The following is a 12,877-nucleotide window of genomic DNA, read 5'->3' as shown; positions in this document are numbered from 1 at the left end:
CTGGACAAGGGCCAGAGACGGGCTGCAAATTGTGGGTGCCAGGCAAGGACCCCTTGCCCAGGTCTGAGGGCGGCACTGCCTTCCACAGCCCTTCACAGCCTCCCAGGATGGTCTGGGGGAACCCGTGGGCCCCCTGCCCTCCCTCTGCCCGAGCAGCCTTGTCTGCCCCTCTCCCCAGGAAAGAGTCAGTGCCAGAGCCCCGTGAGTCGTGTGCTTGGGGGTGGGCAAGGCAGCGTCAGTTCCCTGAGTTTGCCCAGAAGTGGGGTGAATCAGCGGCTGCTTCAGCTCTGGCTGTCTGGGGTTTGTTAGGAGGACAGCAGATCAGTGTAGTCGGCCTGACGGGAACTGCTGAGACACCAGGCCGGTTTCCTGTCTCCGCAGGTCAGGATGTGACCCTGGGCCCCCTCCCGGAATCCAGGCTCCAGCTTGCCCTTCGGGGACCCAGCAAGATAGAGCCCCTGCCCAGCGGCCCCCTCGTCTGTCTGCAAACCCTCCCAACACACACACACACCCCTCCGAACCTCTCTTCCCCGAGGCTCTTGGCTGCCACAACTCATCTGCCGCCCACCCACAGGAAATCTAAGGCTTCAGAGGCCACGCGGGGATGCAGGGGAAAGCTGTTTCTCTGTGCCAGGGTTTGAAGGCAGCAGCCATAGGTTGGGAGGGATTGGGCCTGTTGCTGAGACGGTTGCCACCCACGCCACCGCTGCCCGCTCGTGTTTCTTGCCTCTAGGCCTTTGCTCACACAGTGCCTTCTGCCTGGAATGCCCTTGACTCCCCTCTCGGTCTGGCTAGACACTGGGAGTCGTTTCCCTAATGCCTCCTTCCCTCCACACTCAGTGATCATCCTCCCGGGGCCAGCAGGCCCCTGCATCCCCTTCTCCAGCTGCCGAGTCCATCACTTGGTGCCAGGGATGCCAGTGCCCACCTCTGCCTCCCCTGTGAGTGGCTCAAGGGCAAGGGCCAGATCTGCTTTCTCTCTGTGCCATCAATGCCCAACATAGGCTGGGCACAGAGCAGGCACCTGGCGAGGACTGGTTGAGGGGGGCTGTTGAGCTGTAGACCCCCTTCTTGGGGGCCGCCTGGGGAGGAAGATGTCTCCCAGGGAAGCCACGGGTCTTTCGCTGTCACGGTAGTAGATCTGGTGGGATCATGGGCTCGACCCTTGGGGCAAGAAGCCAGGAGCACCCAGCTCCGTCAGGCTAGATCTCAGCTTCCCCCTTTGCAGATGGATTCACATCCCTGTTTCAGCCGCCTCGTAGCAACAACCTATGAGGATCAAATTAGTTGATTGACGTGAAGATGTGCTGCACACTGTAGAGTGCTCAGCCGAATGAGGGTATTGACAGGGGAGACACGGAGCCCACAGAGGAGACGTTATGACGACAACAGGCAGAGCTACTGAACATCGAGAGTGGCTCTGGGCAGGCCCGAGCTCAGTATTTCGCCTGTGTTACCCCACTGGATTCTCACAGCCCCCTGTGAGCTAGGTACGATTATCACCTCCATGTTTCCCAGGGAAAACCAAGGCTTGGAGAGGTGGCCCAAGATCGAGCCCCTGTAAGTGGTGGGGGGTAAGGTTCGATTCGAAGACTGTCTGGCTCCAGAGCCCATGCTCTTAACACTGGCCTCAAGGTCACATGGCAGTGCATTCATTCATTCATACATTCAACAAAGAGCCATTGGTATACTCCAGGCCCTGGGCCAGCTTCTGCTACTCCATGATTCTTCGGTGAGTCCCTTAGCCCAAGAAGTGTGTGTCTATTGGAGCGTGGGGAGGAGTCCCTGCTGCATGCCAGGCACGATACGAAGTGCTCCAGGACTGCAGCCCCCATCTCCCGAACCCTGGCTCTCTCCATCACCCCCTCAAACAAACAGGCCCAGTTGTCCTGGAGCCTGCAGACTGACTCCTTGAGTTAAAAGCCGGACACTCCATGGACTGAGTTCTCTGGAAGAGGCAGAGTGCGACAGGGAGATTCTGTTGTCGTGAGCTCTAGGATGACATATTACAGCAGCACCCTGTCATGCCCCTAAAAACCCTCCAACGACTGTCACTGCCCACAGGGTAAAGACCGAACCCCTTCCTATGGCAACGGGGCCTTGTCCGTCTCCCCAGCCCTGCCCCAAGGTGAGCTGTAAGCTCCGATTAAGTGAATCACATGCCGGCCTCAGCTGAGTCCCACTTTCCCGCCTGTACGTTCACTCTATCCTCTGCTCTTCCCCACGGCCTCCTTCCTTCCGTGAACTCTGGCCTTTGTTACTGTTCCTGCTTCCTCCACGAAGCCCGGCCTAATCCCATAGCAGCTGGCCTACCCCTGCCCTGCGCCCCCCGAGAAAGCACCAGTCATCTGGGTGCTGGCTGTCTGTCTACACATCTGTCTCCAATAGACCTGGGTGCTTGGCCAGGAGCCTTCTCTGACACGGGCTCACTGTTGAGTGATTGGGGCCGGGGGGGGTCCCGGGGTCACCCAGGCGAGGCACAGAGACCTGAACATCCGAACACACGTAATGAACTTACGGAGGGCAATCTCATTTTCCATATCATTAACAAACTTGAAAAAAATTACAATGGCTATGGAAACCACACAACGTGTGTTTGGCGCTATCTTCGGCTTGGGGATTATCGAGACCCACAGTCCTGGTGGCAGGCAGGGTGGTGGGGAGCAGGCCCCCCGATATTGGTGGTCTTGGCACTGTCTTATCACTGCACAAATGCAGGGCAACCTAACAGTTTTGGGGGCCACAAGTTCACCCCGAGCTGACACCACTAAATCGCTATCAGGACCTGAGGCCGCGTTGGTCAGGTGTGGCTGCCAACCCCGGGCAGGCCAGGCGCCGGCTGAACACTGAGATCCACTGGAGACCCAGGTGAAGGCCTAGCTTGGAGTCTTGGGGATCTAGTGAACTCTGGCCTCGGGCATGTTGCTTCACCTCTCTCAGCCTGCCACAGTTCTCTCCTCCGAAAAGTGGAGAAACAGACCCTGACAGATGGGCCCTCAGGAGGTTTAATACACGAAAGGTGCTTAACTCTGTTCCTGGTACTTAGCAGGCCTAACACAGTACCTAGCACATAGTAAGTGCTCAATAAACGTGTTATTATTATCAAGAGGGGCTTAGACAAACTCATGGTGGACCTTCTTGGTCGGGGGAGAATGGGCTCTGAGGTGACATCACCGGCTTCCAGTCTCTGGGGGGCTGCCTGGCTGGGTCACAAGATCTTCAATGAGTGACAGTCCAGGGAGGTAGATTTGCGCTCAACTGAGGGAAGCACTGTCTCAAGGTCAAAGCTGCCTAGAGCAGAGCCGTGTCACTGCGAAACAGTGAGCTCCCCATCACTGGAGGTACATGAATGACAGCTCGCCTGGCTCTTCTCCACTCCACTGCTGGCCAAACACAGCCCTTTCCACCAGGGTCTTGTGCGGGCATCCAGAAGATTGCCCCAGAAATGCCACCCCTTACGGGCCCTGTGAGATGAGATGCCGATGTCACACTCCTGACAGGGGCCCTGGTGAGGACTCAGCCCACTGTCCCAGGGACAGCCACAAGGAAAAGTTCCCCTCATCTCATCGGCCCTGGGCCATCTGCTGGGTCCCCACCTGATCCTGCCATCAGGCACTCACCTTTAGGAACTCCAAGAAGAGGATGTGGACTTCCAGGGTAGCATTGGGGCTCTGAGCCACACAGCCCTCAGAAACCTGGCTGGTGATGTATGTCACCTGTGGGTCCACAGGCTGTAGGTCGCAATAGACTGTTTCTGCAAGACCTGTTGGGAAAGCACAGCCAGAGAGTGGGCCAGTTAAGAGCAACGTGGTGACAATTGCTCCCAGTTTCCAAATGCCTACTGGGTGCTTGGCACTGGTGAAGGGCTTTATTGCATCTTCAGAGCTACCCTGCAAGGTGGATATCATTATACCCATTCCACAGAAGAAGAAACTGAACCTCAGAAACGCAAAGTCTCTTGCCTGAGGTCACAGTGCTTGTAGGTGTAGGGTTGACAGATAAAACGCAAGACACCCAGTTAAATCTGAATAAATTAAAAAATGAATATTTTTTAAAGAATAAGTATGTCCCACACATTGCGTGGGATATACTTATACTAAAAAATTTTTCACGGTTTATCCGAAATTAAAACTTAAACTGGGCATCCTAAATTTTCATTTGCTACATCTGGCAACCCTAAATGTGTGGCAGGACCCACCTGTGCACACATCCAAGCCTCTGGGCTGGTCCACTCCAAAGGATCAGGAGACAAAAATTCCCCTCTTATGCCTCAAGGAGGCCGGGAGGAACGGGCCAAGGAGGGTTGAGAGTCTCCTGGCCCCGACGGACAGAGTGAGCCCAGGTTCAGAGGGCAGCTGCCGGAGTAGGCTGCAGGGCCCGCTGCCCGGAAGCGCAGGTCCTGAGGGAAGGGAATGGAATTTCACCCTGACCCAGCAGAGGAGGAAGAGGAAATGAGGCCCCTACACCTCGTCCTGAGGAATGTGCCAGGGAAGGGGGGGCTCTGGAGGAGGGAAGGAGGACAGAGAAGGGGAGACTGTTTGGAAGTTTGTGTCTCCATCTTGTCGCGCTTACTTCCTGTTTTCTTGGAGATCAAAGATGGGTGCGGAGGGCCTGGCCGCACGTCCAGCCGACGCCAGCTCAGGGGAGGCGGGAGGGAGGCTTCTTCTGAATCCCGGGCTATTGGGCTGTCTTTGGCCTAACCCGGCCTCCTTCCACCGCCTGGTTGGCTCAGGACCCCCAGGGGTCAGAGAAGGACGGCAGACGGCCACCCACCGGCAACACCTTGGGAAGGATAAGTCCGGGACAAGGACATTTGGCTTATAAATCCTCACCCTGGCCCTGTCCTATGTGCCAGGGACTCCAGAGTGCCTGCGTTTTCATTAAAAGCAAGGTTCCTGGAGCCAGGCCGACCTGGGTTTGAATCTCAGGCACGGCACTTACTAACTGATGCTGCTTTGGCGAACGAGTTCACTTTGGGCTTCGGTTTCCTCGCCAGTAAAAGGACAGTGAGAATAGAACCCACACAACGCACAGAGGTGAGACAGGGTGTGTGGCAGTTCTTTTTTTTTTTTTTTTTTTTTTGCGGTACGCAGGCCTCTCACTGTTGTGGCCTCTCCCGTTGCGGAGCACAGGCTCCGGACGCGCAGGCTCAGCGGCCATGGCTCACTGGCCCAGCCGTTCCGCGGCATGTGGGATCTTCCCGGACCGGGGCACGAACCCGTGTCACCTGCATTGGCAGGCGGACTCTCAACCACTGCGCCACCAGGGAAGCCCGTGGCAGTTCTTTTTATCACAATTGTTTGATTGCCTTCAGCCACGGGAGAAGAACTGACTGTCCTAGGTGGGTGGTGATGTGGTGGAACAGGGTGGCCTGCAGGTGAGGGGCCTCTGTGAGGGAGGTCACTGATGTCTCAGGCTCAAGTAGACTCAAGGGCTGACCCCCCGCTTGGGACCCACCAAGCCCCTCACGCTCTCCCTGTCCCTGATAGCGAAGACAGACTTCCTGCCTGCTACTTAGTCCTCCTGTACAGATGGGGAGACCGAGGCCCGGAGACAGGCGATGTGCCAGATTCCCAGCACACGCGGCTGACCGGGCGGGCTCGGACCTACCTCTCCCCACAGAGACCCGGGGTCTGGCTTGCAGATTACTGTAGCGCTTTCCTCCTTCCCTTCGGACTTACCCTGCCCCCTCCCCAGACTTCCAGGAACCCCAGTTCCTCCGGATTGCTGGGGCCGCCTGGGGCCACCTCCTCCATGCCGTCAGCGCGTCAGCCAGCGGGAGAGGCCACAGGCCTAGCCATTATGTAATGATCAGATAACAGGCCAGGCTGGGAGATCAGATAAGAGGTCCATTTATTTTGGGGCCTTTTCGAGTCCTGGCCGCCCCCACTCCGCAGACGAGAATGGGGAGACAGGAGGGAGTGTGACGCCCAGGGCCTGTCTCCCGGAGCCAGAGGCGGGCCCAGACAGAGCTGAAAACAATCCCCTGGCACCAAGGGAAACTCTGGGGCTCCTGGGACCTGGGTTGGAGGAGGCGCCGCTGGGGCCCTGGGTGACCGGGTGAGTGAGAGACTTACCAACTGGGGGGCCACCTCTCCACCTCTGTTGCCTCCCTATCCTCCCCCACCCACAAGCACAGAGCCACCTTGGGGCCTTTCCAAATGGCCACCCCCAGCGCCTTGGGCGGCCGAGAGGATGATGGTCAAGCAAAGCCAGCTCTGGAGCTGGATGGTCTGAGTGAAATCCCATCTCTGCCTCTTAAAAAAGCTGGTCACCTTGGGGCTTCCCTGGTGGCACAGTGGTGAAGAATCCGCCTGCCAATGCAGGGGACACAGGTTCGAGCCCTGGTCCCGGAAGATACCACATGCCGCGGAGCAGCTAAGCCCGTGCGCCACAACTATTGAGCCTGCACTCTAGAGCCTGTGAGCCACAACTACTGAAGCCCACGTGCCTAGAGCCCATGCTCTGCAACAAAGAGAAGCCACGCAATGAGAAGCCCGCACACCGAAACGAAGAGTAGCCCCCGCGCGCGGCAACAAAGACCCAACGCAGCCAAAAATAAATAAGTTATTTAAAAAAAAAAAAAAAAAAAGTTGGTCACCATGAGCAAAAGCCTAATTTCTCTGAGCCTCAGTCTCCCCATTTGCAAAACAGCTTCCATCACGCTTACTGGGTGCCAGGTACTGTTTTGTGGCTTTCTGCGGGTTCATTCATTTAATGCTCATAGCAGCCCTGCGAGGTAGGTGCAGTTATTATAACCGTTTGACACAAGGGGAAACTGAAGCTTAGGGAGATGCAAGAATTTGCCTGAGGGCAGGCAGCTGTTAAGTGGCAGGGCCCGTATTGGAACCCAGACAATCCAGCTTTAGCGCCCAGCACCCACTTTGCAGGCTATGTATCAGCTGCATGAGGTAACCCATGTACAGAGCCTGGTACCCAGTAAGTGTTCTGGACACGGAAGCTGTGATTATTTCATGAAACCAGGGCCAATCCTCTTTGACAAGGATCTTTTCTGCATTCCCTCTTCTTCAGTTACCCAGCCACCGTTTGCTCCTTTCAGGGGCCAATCGTGGCCTCAGAGATTTCCCTGTGTCCAGCCCAACAACTGCCCCTGGGCCTGGCCACCAGTGAGGCCTCAACACTTCTTTCCCTAGTCTGTCTCCGGCTGCCCGATGTCTGCAGGCTAAGGCCATACTCCACAACCTGGAGTGGACTTAAAAAGTGCAGGGATCTGAGAGGTGCTGAAGGTTCAGACCCTGATTCTGCTACTTGCCAGCTTCCTTTCCATGCCTCAGTGCTATTATCTGTAGAATGGGGATGGTGATCATCAAAATACCTTCCTCAACGAATTGGTGAGAATATTGGAAAATTGACACATGCACAGGGCCAAGGAGGATCCTGATGTGTGAGGAACTGGCAACCGCCGTCACGGTTATTTACATCCAGCAGTGGGGAGAAGTGAACTTTTCCTTCAAACACACCTTGTTCCTTGCCCTTGCCATGCCCTTTCCCAGACTAATAGCCTTCCTTTATTTGACGACTTCTCTTCAATTCCTATTCATCCTTTAAAACCCTGTTGTGAAAAGCTTCTCACCAGAACCCATCCAGGGACTTCCCTGGTGGTCCAGCGGTTAAGACTTTGCCTTCCAATGCAGGTGGTATGGGTTTGATCCCTGGTCGGGGAGCTAAGATCCCACATGCCTCGTGGCCAAAAAACCAAAACGTAAAACGGAAGCAATATTGTAACAAATTCAATAAAGACTTTAAAAATGGTCCACATCAAAAAAAAAAAAAAATGGTCCACATCAAAAAAATCTTAACTAAAAAAAGAACCCATCCAGTTGTGCTCTAGGTGGGAGGGCCACTGCAGGTGTAGGAAAGAAACCTAATGCATGGGGTGAGAGGAGTTGGCAACAGAGAGAGCCTCATCGTCTTCCCTAAGGCACTACGGTGTATGGTTAGGTCCAGGGCCCAAGCCCCAGCTGCTCATTTCTGAGCTGTGTTACTCAGGCAAATTCCTTCACCTGCCAGTGCCCCAGTCTCCTCAGCTTTAAAATGGGGGTAACAGGAGTGACAGCTTCATCGGGCTGTTGGGAAGGTTAAATCTGATGGTGCACAAAACAAGCCTAGAGGAGTGTCTGGCGTTCACCCCCACCCCGTCACAGGTATTGAAGTCAGCTCAGCCTTGGATGAGGGTCCTTTTCAGCCTCCAGGGCTGAGGCCCCAAAGCTGGAGCTAGAAGGGGGAGGTTGCTCCTGAGCCAGGGCAATCAATGCTCCAAGGCTTCCACACCCACCCAGGCCAACAAAGATGCAGAGAAAAGAAGCCTGGACCTGTCACTTGTCCCGAGACTTGATTTCTTCGTCTGTAACCTGGGTATAGAGACAAAGGGCTGCCTGATGCACTGGGGACACAGAAGAGGAGGTCCCTCCTTCTTGCCCAGATCCCTCGTCAGGTCCTCAAGCAAATAAATAGACCAGGCCTGTCCTCAGAGGGCCCATCACTGACCCATCTGTGTGCATGAGAGAGACATCAATTCTTTCTCTCCCTCTGGGTCTGTTACCATCTGTCTGGCTGAAGTGAGAACCTTAATGGTCATGCCCCCGCTGTCCCCAGGGACCCACTGTCTCCTGGTTCACACGGCTCCTGCTTCAACCTCCCTTTCCTCCGGGCAAATGGGAAGCTGCCCAATGCAGGCTCTAAGAGATGGATATGTGTGGTCTGTGTCCTGCATCCCTAGCAGGACATGTCCTGCCCCCCTCTCCAGGGAGTCCCAGAGCCTCACACATGTGGCCAGCAGTACGGGGGACTTCAAGTCTCACCTCTACCCCATCCTCCAGCGAACACTCATCCACACTTAGGAGACACTCTTTGATCCCAACCACCCAACATGGGCCACGAACCCCTGTACCTCCACTTCTGGGACTCTATCCAAGTGAAATACTCCAAAATACAGGAAAAGATGCATGTACCAAAAACGTGCATGGAAGTGGTATTTATAACTGGCCCCAAAGGGGAAACCACCTAAGTATTCAACAATAAAGAATTCATTAGGCAAACGATGAGATGGCACGTTTGAGGGAGAGACTATTCTAGAACCACAATGGGATGGGTATGGAGTCCACATGACAACACAGAAAACTTCTGGGGCATAAGAAGGGTACACAAGATTTCCAAATTTGATCCACCTGCATTAAAATTACCTTAAAAAGCTAGACAAAAACTAGTAAGCAATCCACCAGCATGCTAACCGTACCCATACTAGTAAAGGAGCGGGGAGGTCATTTTCCCCCTCTTATCTGTTTCCTTTGAGGAGTGAACTAAAGCGAATATATGGTTAAATTGCTTTTTAAAAATCTCTACATATTTGTACTTTAAAATCATGTAAATCAACTATACTTCAATTAAAAAAAAAATTCCAACAAGACAAAAATGTGTGTCTTAGAAAATGAAAATCCTCTAGAGGAACCCAGTGCTAAAGAACAGTGACATGGGGATTTTCTTTGTGCATCTTGTGTATTATTACTATTTTATTCTTACAGAAGTGGAGTCATTGATGTTTGCACACCTGACAATGTGTCCTAGACATATGTCACAGCAATGTAGGTCCGTAGCTAGCTTTTTCTTGGTAACGGCTGTGTAGGGTTCCACTGCATGGTCATCCACGTCATAGGGCCCAGGCTGGCAGACACTGGGTGGTTTCCAGTTGTGCGGTTTTTGTTACAGGTACCTACGGACCACACATCTTTACAGAGTTGGGCAAGTAACTCCACGGGGCTGACTTCTGAAGGTGAGTCTGTTACACAAGTTATGGTTTTGAAAGATTCTGCCAAGCTGCGTTCCCAGAAGGCTGGACTCATTTGGGACATGTTTTCATCCCATTTTGACCCCCTCCAGCTTTAACGAGGATGCCTGGGTCACTAGCACTCCCACCTCCTCCCCTGGCGTGGAGGTCTGGCTCCCACACCCTGGCCCTGGTCCCCATCTGCCCTCTATGGGCATCAGTTTCCCAGACTGAAGATGAGCTGGGCTGGATGCTTTGGGATGCCCTTGAGCCCTATGATCACTGGGTGCTAGTACCTGCCCTCAGGAGCAGGTTGATACATTTTCAGGAGTTTTTCCAGTTGGCTCTTAAACACAGCCATTATTAAAAATTAAATTTTATAAGCTTACAATTACATAAATTATATATACTTAAAAGTTAATAAATATCAAAACTCATTACTCCCTAATTATTTTATTCCCTTTTGTATTATCTGTGCTCTTGAGGTTATCTACGTCTGTAATATCTGTGTGGTGGAAATAGTAGATAAAGGTTTATTACTATGCATCCGCCCCAACGCTGAGTCTGCTGAGTTGATAGCTTGAAATCAGCCCTGTGGGAACACTTACACCGTGGATATTGACAAACGTTACCCCACCCACCACTCCAGTGCCTTTGATCCTATAAAACCAGGCCCTAAAGAGCTTCCAGGATCTTTCTCTGATGACCTAGAGGAAGAGAGTGTTATCAAGCTAGAACGTGGGGGTAGGTGGGAGAAAGGCAGGGTGGCCTGGGGGCCTATCGTGGAGCTCAGGTAGGGCTTCTGTCTGAGCTGCGTGAACTTAGCAGGTCACAGCCTCCACTTCTCCTCCTGTAAAATGGGGCAATAAAGGCCGCAGTCTTGCAGGGTGACTAGGAGCTGTATCAAGAGAGGTCGCCGTATCACCCGAGGTCAGGAGCAAGTGCTCAGGGGAGGCCCAGGCCTGGGGCAAATCCCTGCTGGGTCACTTAATGTCTGAGACTCATTCCTGTCTATCAGTGAGGCAGTGGTAAGAGCTTTAGAGATCAAGGGTTAGGGACTTTCAAATGCTGCCGTTAAGGTAAGGTGGGGAGGGGGTGGCCACCGCTGCTGCTGTTCCCTTGCTCACCCCCCACCCCCTGATCCTTTAAGGTGGTCCTGGATGTGCCAGAGGTGAAGGGGTGTCCACAGGGCTGTCCCGGGGCTTTAGGCGGATGAGGGGCAGGGCACAGCGAGGCCCAGTGAGTGGGATGAGGGGCTGGGAGTCACTGCCCCCCATCTGCTCATTACAGAAGACAGCAGAGGCCAAGACCACCTGGAGAAGCCCCCAGGCTGAGGAGCCTCCGCAGAACACCTCATCCGGGCCTGTGCCCGCATCTTGTACTCTTTTTGAGGAGTAGAGAACTGGGTAGAAGCAGAGAGAGCACTGCGTCCGAAGGGTTCTGGGAGCCATTCACAGATCCCGGGGAAGGTGAGGGTAGAGGAATTTAAAACTAATCCTTAAACAACAACAACACAGAAACAACCAGCCTGCCTCTCTCTACAAGCATTGCCTCACCACCGACTTTCCCAACAGCCCCGAGGGGAGTTCTCCTACCATCCCCACTCAGCTCAGAGGCCGAGATCACACTGCGAGGAAATAATGACATGAGATTTGAACCCAGAGCCCACGATCTGACTGTGAGGCCGCACACCCCCTCCCATCCCACACGTTCCTCAGATGGGAAACTTAAGGCCCAGAGAGGGCAGGAGAGTCTCCAGGGGCTGCACAGCACTCTGGGACCTGGGCTTCTTGGGGAGAAACTGGATGTAGCTGGGAGGGCAGAAGCCAGGGTAGCCAGAGTTAAGGTAAATAACTCATCCCTGTTTGCCTGAGACTTTTAGGGCTGAAAGATCTTCGTCCTGCCAAACCGGGATGGTTGGTCACCCCGTGGCATCTGTCTTGGGCTGTCCAAACGTCCCAGGACAGCTCCACTGGACGTGACACACGGAGGAGGCCCAGAACACTTGGGGCCTGGTCTGTGCCCTGGGGGCCGAGTCTCCCCACCCCGGGTCCCTGGACACCTACTTGTGGGTCCGAGGCTGCAGAGAGCCAGCAGCAGGGCGACGGCCTGGGAGAACATGCCGCGGTCCATGCTGTCCACCTGGGGATCTGTGCGCTGGGCCTTAGCCAGTGTCCAGGGGCAGGGCTGCAGGCGGGCGCCGGGGCCGGCGTGGGCTCTCGTGGGGACCCAAGGGGAGCAGGCAGCTGGAGCGACGGCGTCCCTGCTCCAGCCTTCTGAGGTGGCGGCCAAGGGGTCAGGAGAAGTGGGCACGGGGGCGCGGGGCCAGGCCGGGGGTCGCTGGCCAAGGGCTGAGCGGGGAGGGGCTGCGGGGCTCCCGTGGATGGTGGCAGCAGTCACGGCCTGTGGATGCGGCTGGAGGCTGGGGTCTGAGCGTCAGCAGTGTGGAGCTCCCGGCTCATCAGCCTGGCTCGGGGAGGCAGGAAATGCGCTTCCTTAGACAAGGGGCCGGGCCAGGCGGCCTGCCAGGCGGGGAGAGGAAGTGCCACGGGCTTTGTCGCTGGGTGGGGGGCCCTGCGGCGTGGGGGAGGCAGTGGGGTGGGAGGACCCAGCCTCCAGGACCCAGTCTCCCCACACACCCAACCTCCCATCCCACCCTGTCCAGGGCTGGCTGGTGGGGTGCATCTGGCAGCCCCCAGGGGGCAGATGAAAAGAATCACCGCAACAGCCCACCAAGGGGAAATTTCAGGGGCCAGGCCTGGCCAAGGCGCTTCATGTGGAGCTCTGCTCCATGTACTCACTGTTCCCATTTTGCAGATGAGAAGACAGAGGCCTGCGGAGATGAGATTATTGGCCCAAGAAGATGGTGGAGCTGGAATTTGAACAGGTCTCATCGGGCACCAAAGGTGGCTTACATAAGTGTGACACCCGGCTGACGTTCCTTTGTTTCGTAAACAGGGAACCTGAGGCCCAGGATAAGGGAGGAACACTCCAAAATTGGCACAGCCTGGCAGCAGGGGCTGAGGTCTCAGGGCCCAGAAAGGACAGGGGACGGGCAGAGGGCCACTTTCTGTCTGTCCCCTCCGTGGCTGG

General features: G+C 55.1%; 1 protein-coding gene across 3 annotated transcripts in view; it reads right to left on the bottom strand.

Moving 5' to 3' along the window:
* The window catches only part of ENG (endoglin), a 30,337-nt gene extending 18,063 nt beyond the window's left edge, over positions 1-12,274 (bottom strand). For 2 of the 3 annotated variants that reach the window (XM_032634531.1, XM_032634528.1), the window contains exons 1-2: positions 11,851-12,261; positions 3,621-3,763 (exon numbers count right to left, since the gene is read on the bottom strand). In XM_032634531.1, coding sequence (XP_032490422.1) covers positions 3,621-3,763; positions 11,851-11,917 — 210 coding nt within the window. In that variant the 5' untranslated portion in view covers positions 11,918-12,261. Of the gene's footprint in view, positions 1-3,620; positions 3,764-11,850 lie in introns of all 3 variants that reach the window. The other variant, XM_032634530.1, reaches the window with a different exon arrangement.
* Positions 12,275-12,877: the final 603 nt, after the last annotated feature.

This window comes from Phocoena sinus, chromosome 6 (genome assembly GCF_008692025.1).
Source record: "Phocoena sinus isolate mPhoSin1 chromosome 6, mPhoSin1.pri, whole genome shotgun sequence".
NCBI classification, from domain to species: Eukaryota; Metazoa; Chordata; class Mammalia; order Artiodactyla; family Phocoenidae; genus Phocoena; species Phocoena sinus.
The sequence above is the reverse complement of the archived record's forward strand: the minus strand, read 5'-3'. Positions and strand labels throughout refer to the sequence as shown.